This window comes from Littorina saxatilis, linkage group LG16 (assembly GCF_037325665.1).
Source record: "Littorina saxatilis isolate snail1 linkage group LG16, US_GU_Lsax_2.0, whole genome shotgun sequence".
NCBI lineage: Eukaryota > Metazoa > Mollusca > Gastropoda > Littorinimorpha > Littorinidae > Littorina > Littorina saxatilis.
Window position 1 is genome coordinate 28,348,363 of NC_090260.1, and position 18,782 is coordinate 28,367,144.

The 18,782-nt window shown below is 42.5% G+C and overlaps 1 protein-coding gene and 1 long non-coding RNA gene across 2 annotated transcripts in view; both read right to left on the bottom strand.

Moving 5' to 3' along the window:
• Positions 1-6,074: 6,074 nt before the first annotated feature.
• LOC138950756 (uncharacterized) lies at positions 6,075-7,942 on the bottom strand. Its single transcript, XR_011450780.1, has 2 exons — positions 6,823-7,942; positions 6,075-6,300 (listed from the first exon to the last, which is right to left on the bottom strand). It is a non-coding gene; the product is annotated as an uncharacterized lncRNA (long non-coding RNA).
• Positions 7,943-9,884: 1,942 nt separating this feature from the next.
• The window catches only part of LOC138950747 (uncharacterized), a gene marked incomplete in the record, with an annotated part of 169,686 nt that continues 160,788 nt past the window's right edge, over positions 9,885-18,782 (bottom strand). Inside the window, 4 exon segments of the mRNA XM_070322472.1 lie at positions 9,885-10,451; positions 12,331-12,472; positions 17,048-17,173; positions 17,564-17,842. Coding sequence (XP_070178573.1) covers positions 10,208-10,451; positions 12,331-12,472; positions 17,048-17,173; positions 17,564-17,842 — 791 coding nt within the window.

Here is an 18,782-nt window from a genome sequence, read left to right on the forward strand (position 1 = left end):
AAGTAAGCAAACAAGCAAATAAACATAAACAACAAAATGACAAAGTAAGCAACATACAAATCGAAAGCGAAACATGCAACATGTTTATTGAGGTTACACATGTAAAGTGATCGTTTCTTCTTTTTCCTCCCAGTCAAAAATGTATTGCGATTCTCTAGCCACTCTAGAAACCTTTTTCTGTCCAATCCCCGAAACATGTCTAAGGAAAGGAAACAATTGAAAAACAACAATAACAGCAGACTGAATAATCTTTATTTATTTTTCTTGTCTACTCCACTGGTCGAAACTGGGGGGTGGGCGTTTACTAGGTACTAAACCATGTACACCTGCATGCAACTGAGGTTAAAAAAAAGAAGAAAAAAAAGTCTCCCCGTGTTTTTATTTTATTCAGTTTGTTTGGGTTGTTGCTATTGACTTTGAAACTGACACGCCGGCGAAAACGCCGGTAACGCGTGCGCAGAGAAGAGCAAGCATCGGGAATCTTCAATTCTAAAAATAACCAACACTGGTAGCTGCCGACCTTCCGCTAGACACACATGAATACCGGGGAAAAATAAATAATTACTGGGCAGTAAAAATAAATACTGGGCGGTAGTTAAACGACAGTTTGACTTTGAAGGACACAATGTTGCAGCTTTTTAGCCAGCGTGTCAGTTTCAAAGTCAATAGCAACTACCCAAACAAACTGAATGAAATAAAAACACGGGGAGACCCTTTTTATTTATTTTTTATTTTTTTGTTTTTAATCTCAGTTGCATGCAGGTGGCTGCTACCGCATTTTAGTTTTTTTGTCTTCTCTCTCACCTTTGTTTTTTGAAGCGGGGAGCATCCTTCTTCATGGTTATTTATTTTATTTTTTTAATCAAATGTTTACATGTTTAAGTTAACAAACTTTATCAATAAACTAATATCATGTTAACCGAAGATTTAAAAAACCCAAACATTCCTGCCTAAAATTATTTTTTTTAAATCAATTTTGCTATTATAAGTTATAACGTACTCTTTAGGACATGAAGAAAATAAACAAAAATAAACAAATGCCAAAGAGTAAAAAAAAATTACGGGCAGATGGAGATTTGAACTCAAATAAATCACGCATCAGGCGAACGTGAGAACCGTTCGGCCACGGAATCAGTTGAAAATAATTTGACACTGAGTCACTGTAATGCATAAAAGAAGACGCAAGCACGCTTTCACCACAAGCCGGAATGATCGAGCATCGGTTGAAATCTTTCGCGAGCGGTATCTCGTATTTGTCCGCAATGCATTGGTGCTAAAATGACACCAATGTGTGTCCATTCTTTCTTTCTTTATTTGGTGTTTAACGTCGTTTTCAACCACGAAGGTTATATCGCGACGAGGGAAAGGGAGGAGATGGGATAGGGGAAAGGGGGGAGATGGGATAGAGCCACTTGTTAAGTGTTTCTTGTTCACAAAAGCACTAATCAAAAAATTGCTCCAGGGGCTTGCAACGTAGTACAATATATGACCTTACTGGGAGAATGCAAGTTTCCAGTACAAAGGACTAAACATTTCTTACATACTGCTTGACTAAAATCTTTACAAACATCGACTATATTCTATACAAGAACCACTTAACAAGGGTTAAAGGAGAAACAGAATCCGTTAGTCGCCTCATACGACATGCCCAAATAAGGATGTGGAAAAGAAGACTTTTGGTAAGTGAAATAAAGGTGATGGATCCAGTCAGGTAGAAATAAGACAACAAGAAAAGAATTGGAAAACTGCAGGGAATAGTAGGGAGAGTTTTCTTGGAAGGAAATATAGGTGAAAGGACTGGTAAGGCAGAAATAAGACAAAAGAAGAGAAATAAAGGGGTGGGGTAGCTTGGTGATAACACTCCCGCCGCGTGAAGGCGACCCCATGGGAGCATGTGTGTCCATGAGGGACATAGATCTACAAACAATATTTTAACAAGATTTATTCAAAATTGACGGTTTTAAAGGAGGGGGATGGGTCCTCTAACATTACAGCTCGGCGACACCCGGGTAAGTCCTTAGCGGATTTATCAAGCGGAAGTGGTTGTACAGGCCGGTATATGAGTTGCAGCTGTTGGGCCCAGGACAGATTTAATGCACCATGTGACTTGTTTGACCAACCAGGACTGATTTAGTTCACCACGTGACTTATTTGACCATCAAGATTGATTTAGTGCACCATGTGACATGGTTGACCATTCAGAACTGATTCAGTGCGCCATGTGACTATGTTGACCAACCAGAACCAATTGAGTGCAGCATGCGACGTGTTTGACCAACCAGGACTGACATAATGCACCATGTGACTTATTTGACCAACCAGGACTGACATAATGCACCATGTGACTTATTTGACCAACCAGGACTGACATAATGCACCATATGACTTATTTGACCAACCAGGACTGACATAATGCACCATGTGACTTGTTTGACCAACCAGGACTGATTGTGCACCATGTGACTTGTTTGACCAACCAGGACCGATTTAGCGCTCATAATCCTTAATTTGGCATGTGTGTTTATGCGAGTGTGTTTGGATGTTTACTAATGTGTGCTGGTATGTGAGCGTGAGAAAGAAATTAAGTAGGCTATTCGGCAAAGTCACTATAAACAAAAAATTTGAATATTTCACAAACTGACAAAGACACGAAAATCAGAATCGGTGAATTTTAATGGTGCTCCTTTTACAATCTGTCAATTGACATATCTTGCTGACATTTTACAAATGATTTGTTTTTTAAAGCCCACATATGTCACGCCTTTACAGGGAACATTTCAAGTGAAATGCATGACACACAAAGAAAAACAAGCACACAAATCACAAAAGGATCCATTCGAATTTATGTTTATGATTCAACTGCAGGGGGATAGAACTCTAAAATGAAATTATGACAAAGAAGGTTGGTTCTAACAAAGGGTGTATACTCTTGGGAAGCAGTGATTTCCCATTGATAAGAATTAATCAATTTCATCTTTCTTTCTTTCTTTCTTTATTTGGTGTTTAACGTCGTTTTCAACCGTTCAATGTTATATCGCGACGGGGAAAGGGGGGAGATGGGAAAGAGCCACTTGTTAATTGTTTCTTGTTCACAAAAGCACTAATCAAAAAATTGCTCCAGGGGCTTGCAACGTAGTACAATATATGACCTTACTGGGAGAATGCAAGTTTCCAGTACAAAGGACTTAACATTTCTTACATACTGCTTGACTAAAATCTTTACAAACATTGACTATATTCTATTCAATTTCATCACACGCATTACAGCTAACATCGTAATGAGAGGAAGCTTTAGCTTAGCATGAGAGAATGGTTTATGTATTTTAATGCATGACAAGTTATGAGACACATTTACAATTACAGTCGAACTTTTCCATAGGGACCTATAGGTCTATGCTTTCCATAACGACCTCGCCAGGGACAGACCAAAAGTGGTCATTATAGACATCTTTCTTTCTTTCTTTATTTGGTGTTTAAAGTGGTTTTCAACCACGAAGGTTATATCGCGACAGGGAAAGGGGGGAGATGGGATAGAGCCACTTGTCAATTGTTTCTTGTTCACAAAAGCACTAATCAAAAATTTGCTCCAGGGGCTTGCAACCTAGTACAATATATTACCTCACTGGGAGAATGCAAGTTTCCAGTACAAAGGACTTAACATTTCTTACATACTGCTTGACTAAAATCTTTACAAACATTGACTATATTCTATGCAAGAAACACTTAACAAGGGTAAAAGGAGAAACAGAATCCGTCAGTCGTCTCTTACGACATGCTGGGGAGCATCGGGTAAATTCTTCCCCCTAACCCGCGGGGGGTTTATGGATAGGTGAATTATATAGAATTAACCCTTATCAGGGATTCTTCAGGGGGTTGTAATGGGCAGGTGGCCGTTACAGGGAGGTGGTCACCAAGGCATTTTCGACTGTACAAATAAAGATGCACGTTTTACAAACAAAAATTGTATGAGCAAATAAATCGATGAATATTTACAGGTGTGGTGATTGACAGACGGTCGAAGGATATAAATTAATGACTACAATCGAAGTTTTGAATCGACTCTTGGACACTAGTAAAAACACAAATTGGAGGGGGAAAAAACACCCTCAAACTTCAAACATACGCTGTTTACAGAGACATATATATAGAGATGCGAAGCGAGGGCCGCTCGCGTGAACTCTTGGGTTACCGCGGCGTTCGGTCAGCGTGACCTCGCGCGATTGTCAGCCATCATCCCGTACGTTGTTGTTTGCTTGCTCTCTGACACCGATTTGAAGTGCTTTTTTTGTCATATTTCTTTGGATATATCCAGCTTCAGACGAGAGATATCAGTGGTAAGTAAACTTGATTCCTATTCTGTAGCTTCAATAGTGTGCACACGAACGCATTTGAGAGGATTGGGTTCCCGAAGTGAGTCAAAAACGGTTCCGTGGAGGCAATGTTTGGGAGCTAATATTTTCTTTTGTGCGCAACTTTGCTTTCCCTTAACTAGCAAATGCATTACTGGTGTATACATTAATCTGTTTGTATAATTTTTGACGCGCTGTAATTAAATTTGATGCTTTTAAGTCTCACTCAAGTGGTTCTCGCACTTACACTGGCGTGTGGATAAAAAGTTTTTAAGGAGAAATGAGCGAAATTGCTTACTTTAGGATTCATCTTCTAATCACCAAATGATGCAATAATCTTCTTGTTGTGATTTTCTGTTTCTCTTGAGTGCAAATAATTAAAATTTGCATGTTTTATTATCTATGATTTTCTATGAAACAGTTATAACTCTTTAAAAACACAACACTTGGCGCCAGTGGGAGGATTACTTGCCCCTGCCGTAGGCGGATATAACGCGAGCTTGGCGCCAGTGGGAGGATTACTTGCCCCTGTCGTAGGCGAAGATAACGCAAGCGGGAAGACAGCGCTTCGCATCTCTTCTATCTATGTCTCTGCTGTTTATTAGCTGTGAATTAATTTGTGCCACGAGAAAGACAGCTGCGATGATGGGTCTCAAACAAGTGAAATAATTTTGCTATATTAGCACCAGTAATGAGTAAATAAATCCCTGCGCCTTGAATATGCGCGCGATATAAATTGCACAATTTTTTTTTTTAAAAATCAAAAAAAAATCTCTGCGCTTAGAACTGTACCCACGGAATACGCGCGATATAAGCCTCATATTTATTGATTGATTGATTGATTGATTGATGCTGCTCCCCAATAGACGAATGCCGGAAATAACTCGCGTTTGTTCTGGGTTGTGAAAGAGCGACTACTCTTGCTTTAACTGAGGCAATCTCTGTACATGTCCTCCTTGTACTTGTGTTTCAGATACAGTCCTTGCTAGTGACTGGCCTATTTAAGTCACGTGGGAAAGTTTGACTCACTAGAAGCAAGTGTATTCCCGCTTTCACAACCCATACAAATCCGACAGAGTTAGGCCACACACTCCCCCCGCGGGTTAGGGGGGAAGAATTTACCCGATGCTACCCAGCATGTCGTAAGAGGCGACTAACGGATTTTGTTTCTCCTTTTACCCTTGTAAAGTGTTTCTTGTATAGAATATAGTCCATGTTTGTACAGATTTTAGTCAAGCAGTATGTAAGAAATGTTAAGTCCTTTGTACTGGAAACTTGCATTCTCCCAGTAAGGTCATATATTGTACTACGTTGCAAGCCCATGGAGCAATTTTTTGATTAGTGCTTTTGTGAACAAGAAACAATTAACAAGTGGCTCTATCCCATCTCCCCCCTTTCCCCGTCGCGATATGACCTTGAACGGTTGAAAACGACGTTAAACACCAAATAAAGAAAGAAATAAAGAAAGGCCACACACACAAAAAAAGTCCGTTTACGGTAACATATAGGCAATAAACATAGGGTCGGTAGGTCGGGATTTATCTTTTTTTTCTTTTTTTTTCTCAAAAAACAAACATAATTTTAAGTTATTTTGCCAAAAAGAAAGACTTCCCCCCCCCCTCCCCTAAATGCCAAAAAAAAGAGTCTAGGGTCGCGCGAAAAACTGAATAGGGTCGGTCGGGATACCGTAAACAGACTATTTTTTTTTTTGGGGGGGGGGGGGGGGCCTTATTTCTGAAATGTATCTGTTGCCACATGATGGCAATGATATTTATGTATTACACAAAGAGTAAAGGAAAGTGATGCCAAAACTACATGTAAATCCTATTCAGTGAATAAGCCCTACTGGCACTAGCACTCGAACCCAGGTCTCTCCTGTAAATGGGCATGTCTGAAAAGGGTATGCGAAGTAAACTCTACACAACAGATGCAAAAAAGAAACAAATCTAACCTTTTACTACACGTAAGTTCCATCCAGTGAACTGATAAGGCCAACAAACAAAAATTGTCTGTTTCTGGTAACATGGCTAAAAAAAATAGGGTCGGTAGGTCGGGGATTTTTATTTTTTTATTTTTATTTTTTACCCCCAAATGTAGACCAATAAAACTAACTTTAAAAATCGCACAAAGAGACTGGATTCACTATACATAGAGACAAGACACTCAACACATTTACAAATCGTCAGCGGACTTTCGTTTTCACACGTTTTTGTTGTTCATTTTCTCACCCTGTCCTTTACCACCAAAAAAATTAAAAATTTTTGAGTTTGGAAAAAAAAAGTTTAGGGTCGGCGCCGAAATTTAGGGTCGGTTGGGAGACCAGAAACAGACAATTTTTTTTTTTTGGCCCAAGCTCCACTGGCTCTAGCACTTTCTTCAACGTCGCTCAAACCAAGGTCTCTCCTGTACTGAATGGGCATGTCTGACGAGGGTATGCTCTACACAACAGATGCAAAAAAGAAACAAATCTAACCTTTTACTACACGTAAGTTCCATCCAGTGAACTGATAAGCTCCACTGGCTCTAGCACTTTCTTCAACGTCGCTCAAACCAAGGTCTCTCCTGTACTGAATGGGCATGTCTGACGAGGGTATGCTCTACACAACAGATGCAAAAAAGAAACAAATCTAACCTTTTACTACACGTAAGTCCTATCCAGTGAACTGATAAGCTCCACTGGCACTAGCACTTTCTTCAACGTCGCTCAAACTAAGGTCTCTCGTGTAAATTGGTAAGTCATAAATCGGCGTGCATGTGCTTTTCATTGAGTGATTTAATTTTAATGTCTCACAAAGGATACAGTCACTACATCCAAGTCCTATCCAGTTAACACGCTCCACTTGAAATGGCACTTTCTTCAACGTCACTCAAGCTATCAATCAATCAATCAATATGAGGCTTATATCGCGCGTTGCCACTGGCAAACACTGCACAAACTATAAAGCAGAAGCAGAAGCTCTCATGCAGGCCGCCTCCTTCGTTCAGGACTCCGCAGACCCTTGCTTTCAAGTTGTCTTCCTCTCGGACGCCCTTTCAGTCCTTCAGGCCCTAGAGAACGACAAACTCCCACAGCTGGCCAAAGCATTACAGATAGTCAGACAAACCAGAAGAGTTGTCCTCCAGTGGATACCAGCACACTGTGGGATACCAGGAAATGAAAGGGCAGATGAGCTGGCAAAAGAAGGAGCCGTGGAAGACCAACCTGAAAACAGTGTCAGCTTTAGTGAGCAGAAGACAATCATCAAGGCATTGATGAGGCCAAGGACAAACAGAGATGACTACCACACAATGTCCAGAGAGCAGCAAGTCAACCTCATCAGGCTGCGTACTGGCCACAACAGGCTCAATGCTCACATGAACCGAAAGTTCAAGCTGGCGCCATCACCAACCTGTGCCTGCGGTCAAGAGGACCAAACAGCGGAACACATCTTACAGCGATGTCCCTTACTAGATGAGGAACGAAAAGAAGTGTGGCCGTCACCAACTCCCTTGCAGACCAAACTATACGGCAGTCGACAGGAGTTGGAGAAAACGACAACATTTATCACCAGTGCTGGACTGATTGTGTAACCTCTGCGAACGCCAAGAAGAAGATCGCGAGTATTCCGTGGGTACAGTTCTAAGCGCAGGGATTTTTATTTTTATTTTAAAAAAAAATGTTTAATGCAATTTATATCGCGCACATATTCAAGGCGCAGGGATTTATTTATGCCGTGTGAGATGGAATTTTTTTACACAATACATCACGCATTCACATCGGCCAGCAGATCGTAGCCATTTCGGCGCATATCCTACTTTTCACGGCCTATTATTCCAAGTCACACGGGTATTTTGGTGGACATTTTTATCTATGCCGATACAATTTTGCCAGGAAAGACCCTTTTGTCAATCGTGGGATCTTTAACGTGCACACCCCAATGTAGTGTACAAGGTCTCGCATGTCAACGGGCATGTCGGGGAAAGGCATGTTTTACAACAACAATTTCATGAAAAGGGTATGCACTACATACATAGTAAGGAACAGTGATGTTGACATCACAATGAAATTCCTATCAAGGGGCATAATTAACAGTTTCCCCAACATCACTCAAATCAAAGTCTCGCATGTAAATCGGCGTTTCGAAAAAAAAGGTGCTCTTTGCCCAATCAGGCATGCCATTACACACCCACAGCTAGACACTACATGTATATCCTATCCGCCAGTGAATACGCCCCACATTCTTCCATGTCGCTATGACGAAGGTCTCATGTATCAAATAGGCATTTCGGTGAAAAGGCAGCCTTTACAACTTGGCATGTCGTTACACATACAGCTATACACTACATGCAAGTCTTATCCATTAAAGAAGCACCGACTGCCACTGGCAATTTCTCAACGCAGCTCAAACTAAAGTCTTTCATGTTGATGGGCATGTCAGAAAAAAAAGCACGCTTTACACAAATTGGCATGTCTAAAAACGAAGGGCAAGTGATGAAGACACGATACATGGAAGTCCTATCCGCCAGTGATGAAGACACTATACATGGAAGTCCTATCCGCCAGTGATGAAGACACTATACATGGAAGTCCTATCCGCCAGTGATGAAGACACTATACATGGAAGTCCTATCCGCCAGTGATGAAGACACTATACGTAGAGGTTACACGCCGAGTCTCAGTGATTATCAAAAATAATGGTCGAAGTTAGCGGATCATGAAAAATGCGAGCTTTAGCGAGCTTTTTCATGACCGCGAACTGAGACCATTATTTTTGATAATCACTGAGACGAGGTGTGTAACCTCTTTATTCCTCCTTTCTTCAGTTATTCAAAGAAAAGAGGAGTTTTTTTGCGAAAGTTTGATCGAATCCTATTCTCTCAACCAGTCAACCTGCGCAGGCGATCGATTAATGCGCGGTTGTATAGTTCCGTGCAAATCATTCCATTCTGTTAACACTTCTTGTCAGTTTTCCTATTTTAGGCTAAAATCAAGTACACAGATATGCTGTTATTCTGCTGTGGCGGCAAAGGCAGATATTGTGTGTTCTGTATATGTTTTGGTATCGCTTAGGGTAATGTTTTTTTCGTCAAATGGGACTAGCAGACGAACTTTTGCACCCGTGTTCCAACGTTAAAAACTGTATGAAGTTCAGTTTTCCGGGGAAAATAGTGTATGAAACCCCTTTATGTTGTTTAAATTGATGAGATGTGTGCATTTGGTTGCGTGTGATCTGTTTATTAAATGAAATATTGTTGAAAACTGACCGTCGGATTGCAGTCTGTTGTCGAAGGAACTGAGTGAAAAGAAGGGGAACTACTCTTGTCGCTAGACAAAGTATGAGTTACTTGCCTTGGGAAATTGCTTGTGATGAACGGCTTGAGCCACGGCAGATGAGATTCAGAAAACAACCGAACTCATGGATTTTATATGGAGATTCATGTGTTCAGGCCTGTAGTTGTTAATTTAAATGCGGTATGTTTGTATTGTTTGCTCCAGAGATGTATACTTCGTACATTAGAGCGTTCTGAACTTTTCAGTCGCAAAAAGTAGTACCGAAACAGAACAACCTCTCAACCCATTGCACTATCGAGGATTCAGGCTGTTGCTGGGTCGTTATTTGTTTGGTTGCTGGGTCATTATCGAAAAATAACTACCCCTACAAGTTTACAGAGGTAAAGAAGCAGAGGGGGGAATAAATGGAAGTCCTATCCGCCAGTGAATAAGCCCCACTAGCACTAGCACTCTCTTCCACGCCACTCACTGAAACCACAGTCTCTCACGTTCATGGGCATGTCAGTAAAAAGGCAGGCTTTACACAAATTGACATTTCAGAAAAGGGTCTGCATTAGGCAAAGACGAAGGGCAAGCGATGAAGCCACTACATGTAAGTCCTATCTGCCAGAGAATACGCTCCGCTGGCACTAGACCTTTCTTCCATGTCGCTCAAGCCCATGTCACGCATGTAAATAGGCATGTCGCTGAAAGGCATGCTGCGCACAGAGGGAGAGGCCGGGTAGTAGAAAGGCACGGCGTAGTTGACGTACGGCTTGGGGATCTTGCTGCTGAGACTGTTGCTGAAGGTACTGCCCGTGACGGAGCTTGTGTCGTCTGGGTGCTTCCTCCTGTGAACAGAGAAGGAAAGAGATCAAATGAGACGAGACGAGATTGACGTAGGGGTTGGGAATCTTGCTGCTGAGACTATAATGCAGTTTTTCTACGCGGCATTAATTAAAGGCCAGTCAATAGCGACGGGGTGTTATGTTATATGATGTTATATGAAGTCTTATATCGCGCGCGTATCTCCAGACTCGGACTCAAGGCGCAGGGATCTATTTATACCGTGTGAGATAGAATTTTTTTACACAATACATCACGCATTCACATCGACCAGCAGATCGCAGCCATTTCGGCGCATATCCTACTTTTCACGGCCTATTATTCCAAGTCACACGGGTATTTTGGTGGACATTTTTTTTATCTATGCCTATACACTTTTGCCAGGAAAGACCCTTTTGTCAATCGTGGGATCTTTAACGTGCACACCCTAATGCATGTAGTGTACACGAAGGGACCTCGGTTTTTCGTCTCATCCGGGGTGTCTCAAACACGTGGAGAGGAAACATGTTTCATATCAAATCAGTGGAGCCGAGTTCTGCATTAGAGCTCGCTTGTTTTGTATACCGCATGCTGTAAAAAAAAAAACCAACCCCCTAGTAGATGCTTGTCTCCGAAAAAGCAAGGGCATTCACTCTTTCTTCTTCTTCTTCTTCTGCGTTCGTGGGCCGAAACTCCCACGTACACTCGTGTTTTTTGCACGAGTGGAATTTTACGTGTATGACCGTTTTTTACCCCGCCATTTAGGCAGCCATACGCCGTTTTCGGAGGAAGCATGCTGGGTATTTTCGTGTTTCTATAACCCACCGAACTCGGACATGGATTACAGGATCTTTTTCGTGCGCACTTGGTCTTGTGCTTGCGTGTACACACGGGGGGTGTTCGGACACCGAGGAGAGTCTGCACACAAAGTTGACTCTGAGAAATAAATCTCTCGCCGAACGTGGGGACGAACTCACGCTGACAGCGGCCAACTGGATACAAATCCAGCGCGCTACCGACTGAGCTACATCCCCGCATTCACTCTTTCGAAACATATACAAACCTGACAGAGTTATTTCCAGAATTCCTCTATTTGCATGCCATGCAGGATTTGGCCAACAAAGCTAACAAGAAGTTTTCACAGTGGTGACACGGGAATCATAATAGGACATACCGCCGTCACTGAGTCATAACATAAAGTTGATCCGGATTCAAACCTGTCACCAGAGGATCACAACTTCAGGGCTCTTCCAAAAAAACTACCAGACTCCCAGAGTATAATGCCAAGTGTTCGAATATAGGCCGAGACGAAAGGGGATAAGGCACTAGCAGGTCTGCACATAAGTTGACCTAGAAAATCGGAAATATCTCCACCCTCTAAGGCTCAACCCACCAGGCGCGGCCGGGATTCAAACCCCCGACCTTCAATCAATCAACATGAGGCTTATATCGCGCGTATTCCGTGGGTACAGTTCTAAGCGCAGGGATTTTTTATTTTTATTTTTTTTATTTTTTATTTTATGCAATTTATATCGAGCACATATTCAAGGCGCAGGGATCTATTTATGCTGTGTGAGATGGAATTTTTTTTACACAATACATCACGCATTCACATCGGCCAGCAGATCACAGCCATTTCGGCGCATATCCTACTTTTCACGGCCTATTATTCCAAGTCACACGGGTATTTTGGTGGACATTTTTATCTATGCCTATACAATTTTGCCAGGAAAGACCCTTTTGTCAATCGTGGGATCTTTAACGTGCACACCCCAATGTAGTGTTGGGAGGCCGGCGTCTTATCCATAAGGCCATGGCGCCCGTCTAGCAAGTGATGAAAATGAATTGAAAATTTGGAATATAAGGACAACTCGTTGGAACAACAAGGCGAAAACAAGGACTCGCCTTTTGCGTCTGGCGCACAGGATGAGGAGGCAACAGCACGTGCCGAGCACGAGAGCCAGTGCGCCACCGAGGATCCCCGCGATCAACATGATGTCTGTGGGTGTCTGGGGGGTGTCGTTCCCGCCGTCCACTGGTTGAATTGCTGCAACACACGGATACAAGGCAATGATTCACATGTACAATATGATAAAATACAACACAACAAAATACTATACCACGCAATCCTCGTATAGGTTACACACCTCCGAATCCTTGTTATCTGGCATATTTTCCTAAGGGTTGATTTTCTGGTAAGGTAATACAGGGTGACACAAAACAAATGCAACCCACAAAATTGCTAATAACATCTACATCTGTTGGTGGAATAACTTCTTTTTGGGGGAACATTCATTTCAGCTTATGCATGACACTTTCACGAATCGGCAAGTTTGTAGGTCAAATGGTCTGGCTTTTGTGCAATTTAAAAAAAAGGTTCCAAATTCGGGGATCGACTTAACAGTACGCGCGAGGTTTGAACTTGAGCGGTAGCCAAACTAGATGTTAACCCTCGTGATTGTTACCTTTTGGGATTACTCGAATGACCTAGTAGGCTTTTATCATAACCAACCTTAGACAATCAGTGACTTGAATACAGCAACTAAAGGCAGGATCAGGGCATTTCCCATGAAGTTAATGTGTACCGAATATGAAATTATTCGGCCAGCCAGCAGTTGTAGATGTTAATAGAATTTTTGTGGGTTGCATTTTTTGGGGGTCACCCTGTAGGGGAAAGTCGCTAAACCTGGAACAGTTAAGGAGAAACAGCCGTACCAGACAAAAAAATGGATATTGCAAAGCGTTCTTTATATTGTCACATACTAGACTCTATCAGTAAATAAACGAACCACAACAAATAAAATAAAAGTCACGCAACTCATCAGACTGATCATAATAAAAATGTCTGCATTTGTTCCAGGTTGGACGCATGGGTGTGTAAAGTGGAACACTGTGTTGTCAAACTCGGAACACATACAAACACACCCTGACTCTCTTTCTAGCTCTGTCTGTGTCTCACACACACACATATACACCCACACACTCTCATTCACACACAAACAAGCACACTTTGCCACACACACAAGATAAATAAATACGTCATAACATTTTAATTAAGCCAATTTGTGTAAATGTCTTTTTTTCAACATCATATTTTGATTTTTACCAAGGAAATAACAAATCGGATAACAATTTAAGCCTTAAATGTAAAACAAAAAGATAAATAAGGGCTAGGTCTAAAAAGGACTGAAAAACAAAACCTTTAATAAAAAAAAAGAGGAAAAAATAGGCCAAGAACCGATTTCGCAGACAATGTCCTTTGTCTTCTACTGTCAGCGCAGTCATCGTGTGATTACTGTGTGCACTTCTGGCACTATAACATATCCTCAGGGGAGTTGGTGCCACACATGAAGCAGTACCACGAAATTTCGCAGCTTCATTTGTACCCCTCTTCTGTTGACAAATAGATATAAAAGGGCTACCTGCCCAATTGACTAAATGTAAAAATCATTACGCATAAAGTCTCAAAGCAAATAACTAAGAACAGATTTAAGAACTGATTTTGCAGACACACAAAAATTGCTAAGTACAGATTTCAAAGTCCTTTTGTCCGCTGCTGTCAGCGCAGTCCTCGTGTGCCCACTGTGTGCACCTCTGGCACTGTATCATGTTCTCAGGGGAGTTGGTGCCACACTTGAAGCAGTACCAAGTGCTTTCCCCCGGGATAGAACGCATCGTCGAGAATGTTCTCCTTTTTTCCCTCTGATCAGAAGATATTCCCCTCTTGTTTCTCTGAGCAGAAGATTTTGTAGCTTCATTCTTTCCTCTTTTCTGTTGACCTGCACGCCTTTTTGCAAGTGAAATCTCCAGCTTTTGCTTGCGCTTGTAAGGAGAAGATTGTTTTTTTCGTGATGATCTCTTCGACGAGCTTGTGGTTGTGCGTTGCAGGACATCAGCAGCAGGTAAGCTTACATGTGCTGCTGACACCAAGCAATCATAATGACCAGAATCTCCATGTAGATAGATTAAAGATAGATTATTGCAATTCTCTTCTGGCCGGTCTCCCTAAGTACCTTTTAGATAGACTTCAAAGGATCCAAAATAACGCTGCCCGCCTGGTCTTCAAATCTTCCAAGTATGAACACGCCACACCCCTTCTTCACTCTCTACACTGGCTGCCAATCACTAAAAGGATCGAATACAAACTCTCCTCTCTTTCTTTTGCCGTCGTTTCTGGTTCTGCCCCAGAATACTTGTCAGAACTCCTCAATCTCTACACCCCCTCTCGTCAGCTTCGCTCCGCCGCCGACACTCGACTCTTCCGACTCCCCACAGTGCAAACAAAAACATGTGGCGAGAGGTCCTTCGCCTATCAAGCCCCTGTGACCTGGAATAGATTACCACTGCCTCTCAGACACACAGATTCTCTCACTACATTCAAGACAAATCTCAAAACACACCTCTTTCAGCGCAAGTGATTTCCCCCCCCCCCCCCCAGCATTTCCCAACCCACCCCATCCCGCCCCACCTCACCCCCTACCTAGCGCCTAAAATAACGTGTATATATATTTTCTGCGCTTTGTGTCAGCACTGTGTGTGTGTGTGTAAATAGTACCGTTGACACGTTTTTATATAGAAGCCTACTGTGGTTCTTGTGCTTAGGCTGTGTATTGGACTGTCATTGTATGCCTGCATTATTAGTTGTCAGTAATTATTACATGTGCTGATTGTTCTCTTTGCCTGCGCGCGTATAGTATGTTGGTTATGTTTGGTCATAGTATGTTTGTTTATGTTTGGTCGTTATCTTGCCTGTGCGTGTATTGTATGTTTGGTCGCTTTCTTTGCCTGTGCATGTATAGTTTGTTGGTTATGTTTGGTCGGTTTCTTTGCCTGTGCGTGTATAGTATGCTTGGTCGATGTATGTATTGTAAAGCGCTAAGAGTAGACATTTTTCTAGAATAGCGCTATAAAAGTTTGCATTATTATTATTATTATGTACAGTGTACAAAACAACGATGGGGGTGACGTTGGCAAATTTATTTCAGCTTCAAGAATGCTATTGATTAGTTCTTGTTCTATCTCTGGTGTTAACGTAGAAGGTCTTCCTGTGAACTTTACTTCTTCTTTTGCAAATTTGTTTGTTTCCTTCTAAATTACTTTTAAGAGTTGTGACAGTAACACCATATGCTCTTGATGCGCAACGCAAACCCATATCTCCGTTTTTCACTGCCGACAAAGCGCAGCCCATTTCTTCTGGTAACCACCGCCGTTCGGGTCTCATAATACTTACTGTCAAACAAATCAATCAATCATTCAATAAAACTTATAGAAAGGAAAAACACAACAAAACTGAAAAGAGAATTGAATACGTGAATAAAACAGCAGTGTTCTGTTTATTGTTTGATGAGGGTAAGATGGAACAGAATGCGGCAAAGCTGGAACACTGTTCCATCTTTGCCTCTCTTATGTGTTCCATCATTGCCGCATGGCACCTACATGGATTTCGTGTTTTTCTGTTGGATACACGTGACGTTTCAAATCTTTTTTTCCGTTCAAGTTATTGCAAATCTATGAAGGTTTATCACAGCAATCAACATTTTACGTGAACGTATGTAGATAAAGAGTAATAATACGAATTGTAGACGGTAGAAATAAGAAGAAGAAGGAAGAAAAGTTTAAAAAACGTACAATGTGTTTTGTTTTGCCGCGGTAGTCATTTTTTTTTGCTGGAATAATATCAAGGAATGTCACTGGACATTTCTGCAAAACAATTGTTCATGAATTGTTCCCCGTTGATCGCATATTGAGGTGTTCCAAGTTGGCCGACTGTTCCGGGATTGGCGACTTTCCCTTACCTCAAAATCTACCCGAGGCAAAATATGCCAGCTATCCAGGACTCCAGGTGTGTAACCTATTTATCCCTTTTCCCCCCGCGTTTTCATTAAGCAAAAAAAATTGTCTGTTTACGGTATCCCAACCGTCCCTATTTTTTCGCGCGACCCTAGACTTTTTTGGGGGGAGAAAATTAAAAAAAAATAAAAAAATAAAAAAAATCCCGATCTACCGACCCTATTTTTTTGGCTCACGTAAGTGTAGCTTATGCGATCGTAACTTTGTCTGTCTGTGCGTGCGTGCGTGCGTGCGTGCGTGCGTATGGGCGTGTGTATGTCTGTGGTAGAAACTCTAACATTTGAAGACGTCACATTACATTGAAGTCACATTATGACGTAAGAGGGTTAGACGTCACGCGAAGGAAGTACTGAAAGTCTCGGTCATTATTATTTTGAGCGCGCCGAGACTAGTTGGCAGTCGTGTCCTTGTAAGTAGGCTACATGCAGACAGATAGATCTAGTGTCTCGCTTTCTTGCACAGTTTCACCTATGCTCTTTCTGTGTGTGTGTGTGTGTGTGTTTGTGTGTGTGTGTGTGTGTGTGTGTGTGTGTGTGTGTGTGTGTGTGTGTGTGTGTGTGTGTGTGTGTGTGTGGTGTGTGTGTGTGTGTGTGTGTGTGTGTGTGTGTGTGTGTGTGTGACGGAGTGATTGCGTTTGTGTTACTGTTTGTCGATTTCTTACGTGAGCCTTGATGGCTTCGCCTCTTGTTTGCCTATGTTACCGTAAACAGACTTTTTTTTTTTTGCCTTAACAAAAAATCAGTAGAAATAAAGACTGAAAAATGCAGTATACCTTCACACCGTCCCGCCAGGGCTCTGTGGTTCCTGTCACACTGACATATCCCTCCCAGCTTCAGGTCGCAGAAAGCGAAACGAACACACTGCGTGGATGACTGACAGAGTAGACCCGACTCAATTTCTGTACACATAGAAGCACGACGAAGTATGAATATGCAGTGATCAGTAACATGTAAGTTGTGGTGAAGGTCCTTGCTTGTAGAAGCTGCAGCCTATCTCTGTACTGGAGTGGAGGGTGACTTGATACAGAAGGTAAAAGTGAACTATCACAGAAATATAAGGCATTCTAACCGATAAAGCACGGTCACACACAGTCATACATACACAAACACACACGCAACACTCACTCACAAAACAATGTGTCTTGTCCTGATGATATCCCTCATAGCAATTCACAGGTCCCGCCGCGGTCAATGTTACACTGGGCGTTGGTCACACACACACACACTCACACACACACACACACAAAGATCCCCCACCCCCATCCCACACACACACACAAAACACTCACGTTCAAAACACTGCGTCCCGTTCTGATAGTATCCTTCATGGCAGTCGCAGGTTCCGCCGCGGTCAGTGGTGCACTGGGCGTTGGTCACGCACTGCCCCCATCTGGAGCAAGGCTCTCCGGCCCCCTTGACCCCCCAGCAGCGACCGTTTTCTGCGTAGAACTCAGGCTGGGCACAGCGACACACGTTGTCCGTGGCAACGGAGCACTCGGCATTGTCCACGCACTGACCGGTACCAGTGCAAGGGTCGTCGGCCGGAACACGTGCAAAGCACTGACCCGCTGAAATGGTCAGAAATTGTTTATCAAATGTTTTTTGTTTTTTTATAAGAACGACGTACAGCGAACGGTATTGTTATCGAAGAAGAAGTGGTTTGAGTGTCAGGTTGTTAAGAGCATCACTGTTATAAAAAAGACGAACAAGAACAATAAGAACAACAACAAAAAGCAACTTCTACGACTAGGCTACTATCTCTAATAAAAATAAATCACTTTTGTATTGCGCAAGTCCCGATTCACAGCTCCAAGCGCTTTACAATTCCAATAAACATCTCACACACACATACACACACACACACACACACACACACACACTGCACACACACGTACACACACACACACACACACACACACGCACACACACACACGCACACACAATGTACTACTACTATATACTACTACCCCTCGTCTACCGGGGCGTACAGAAAGCATTGAGACTTTCCCTCTGAAGGCCTGCACCCTTGAAGTGTGTGTAAAACTGGAACAAAATCTAAGCAATCTGGTGCATTCTGAGAATTACTTTGGGCGACATAGAGATAAGAGTCTTCTTCTTCTTCTGCGTTCGTGGGCTGAAACTCCCCCGTACACTCGTGTTTTTTTACACGAGTGGAATTTTACGTGTATGACCGTTTTTTACCCCGCCATTTAGGCAGCCATACGCCGTTTTCGGAGGAAGCATGCTGGGTATTTTCGTGTTTCTATAACCCACCGAACTCTGACATGGATTACAGGATCTTTTTCGTGCGCACTTGATCTTGTGCTTGCGTGTACACACGAAGGAGGATAAGGCACAAGCAGGTCTGCACATAAGTTGACCTGGGAGATCGGAACGGGGGGGGGGGGGGGGGGGGGGGGGGTGTTCGGACACCGAGGAGAGTCTGCACACAAAGTTGACTCTGAGAAATAAATCTCTCGCCGAACGTGGGGACGAACTCACGCTGAC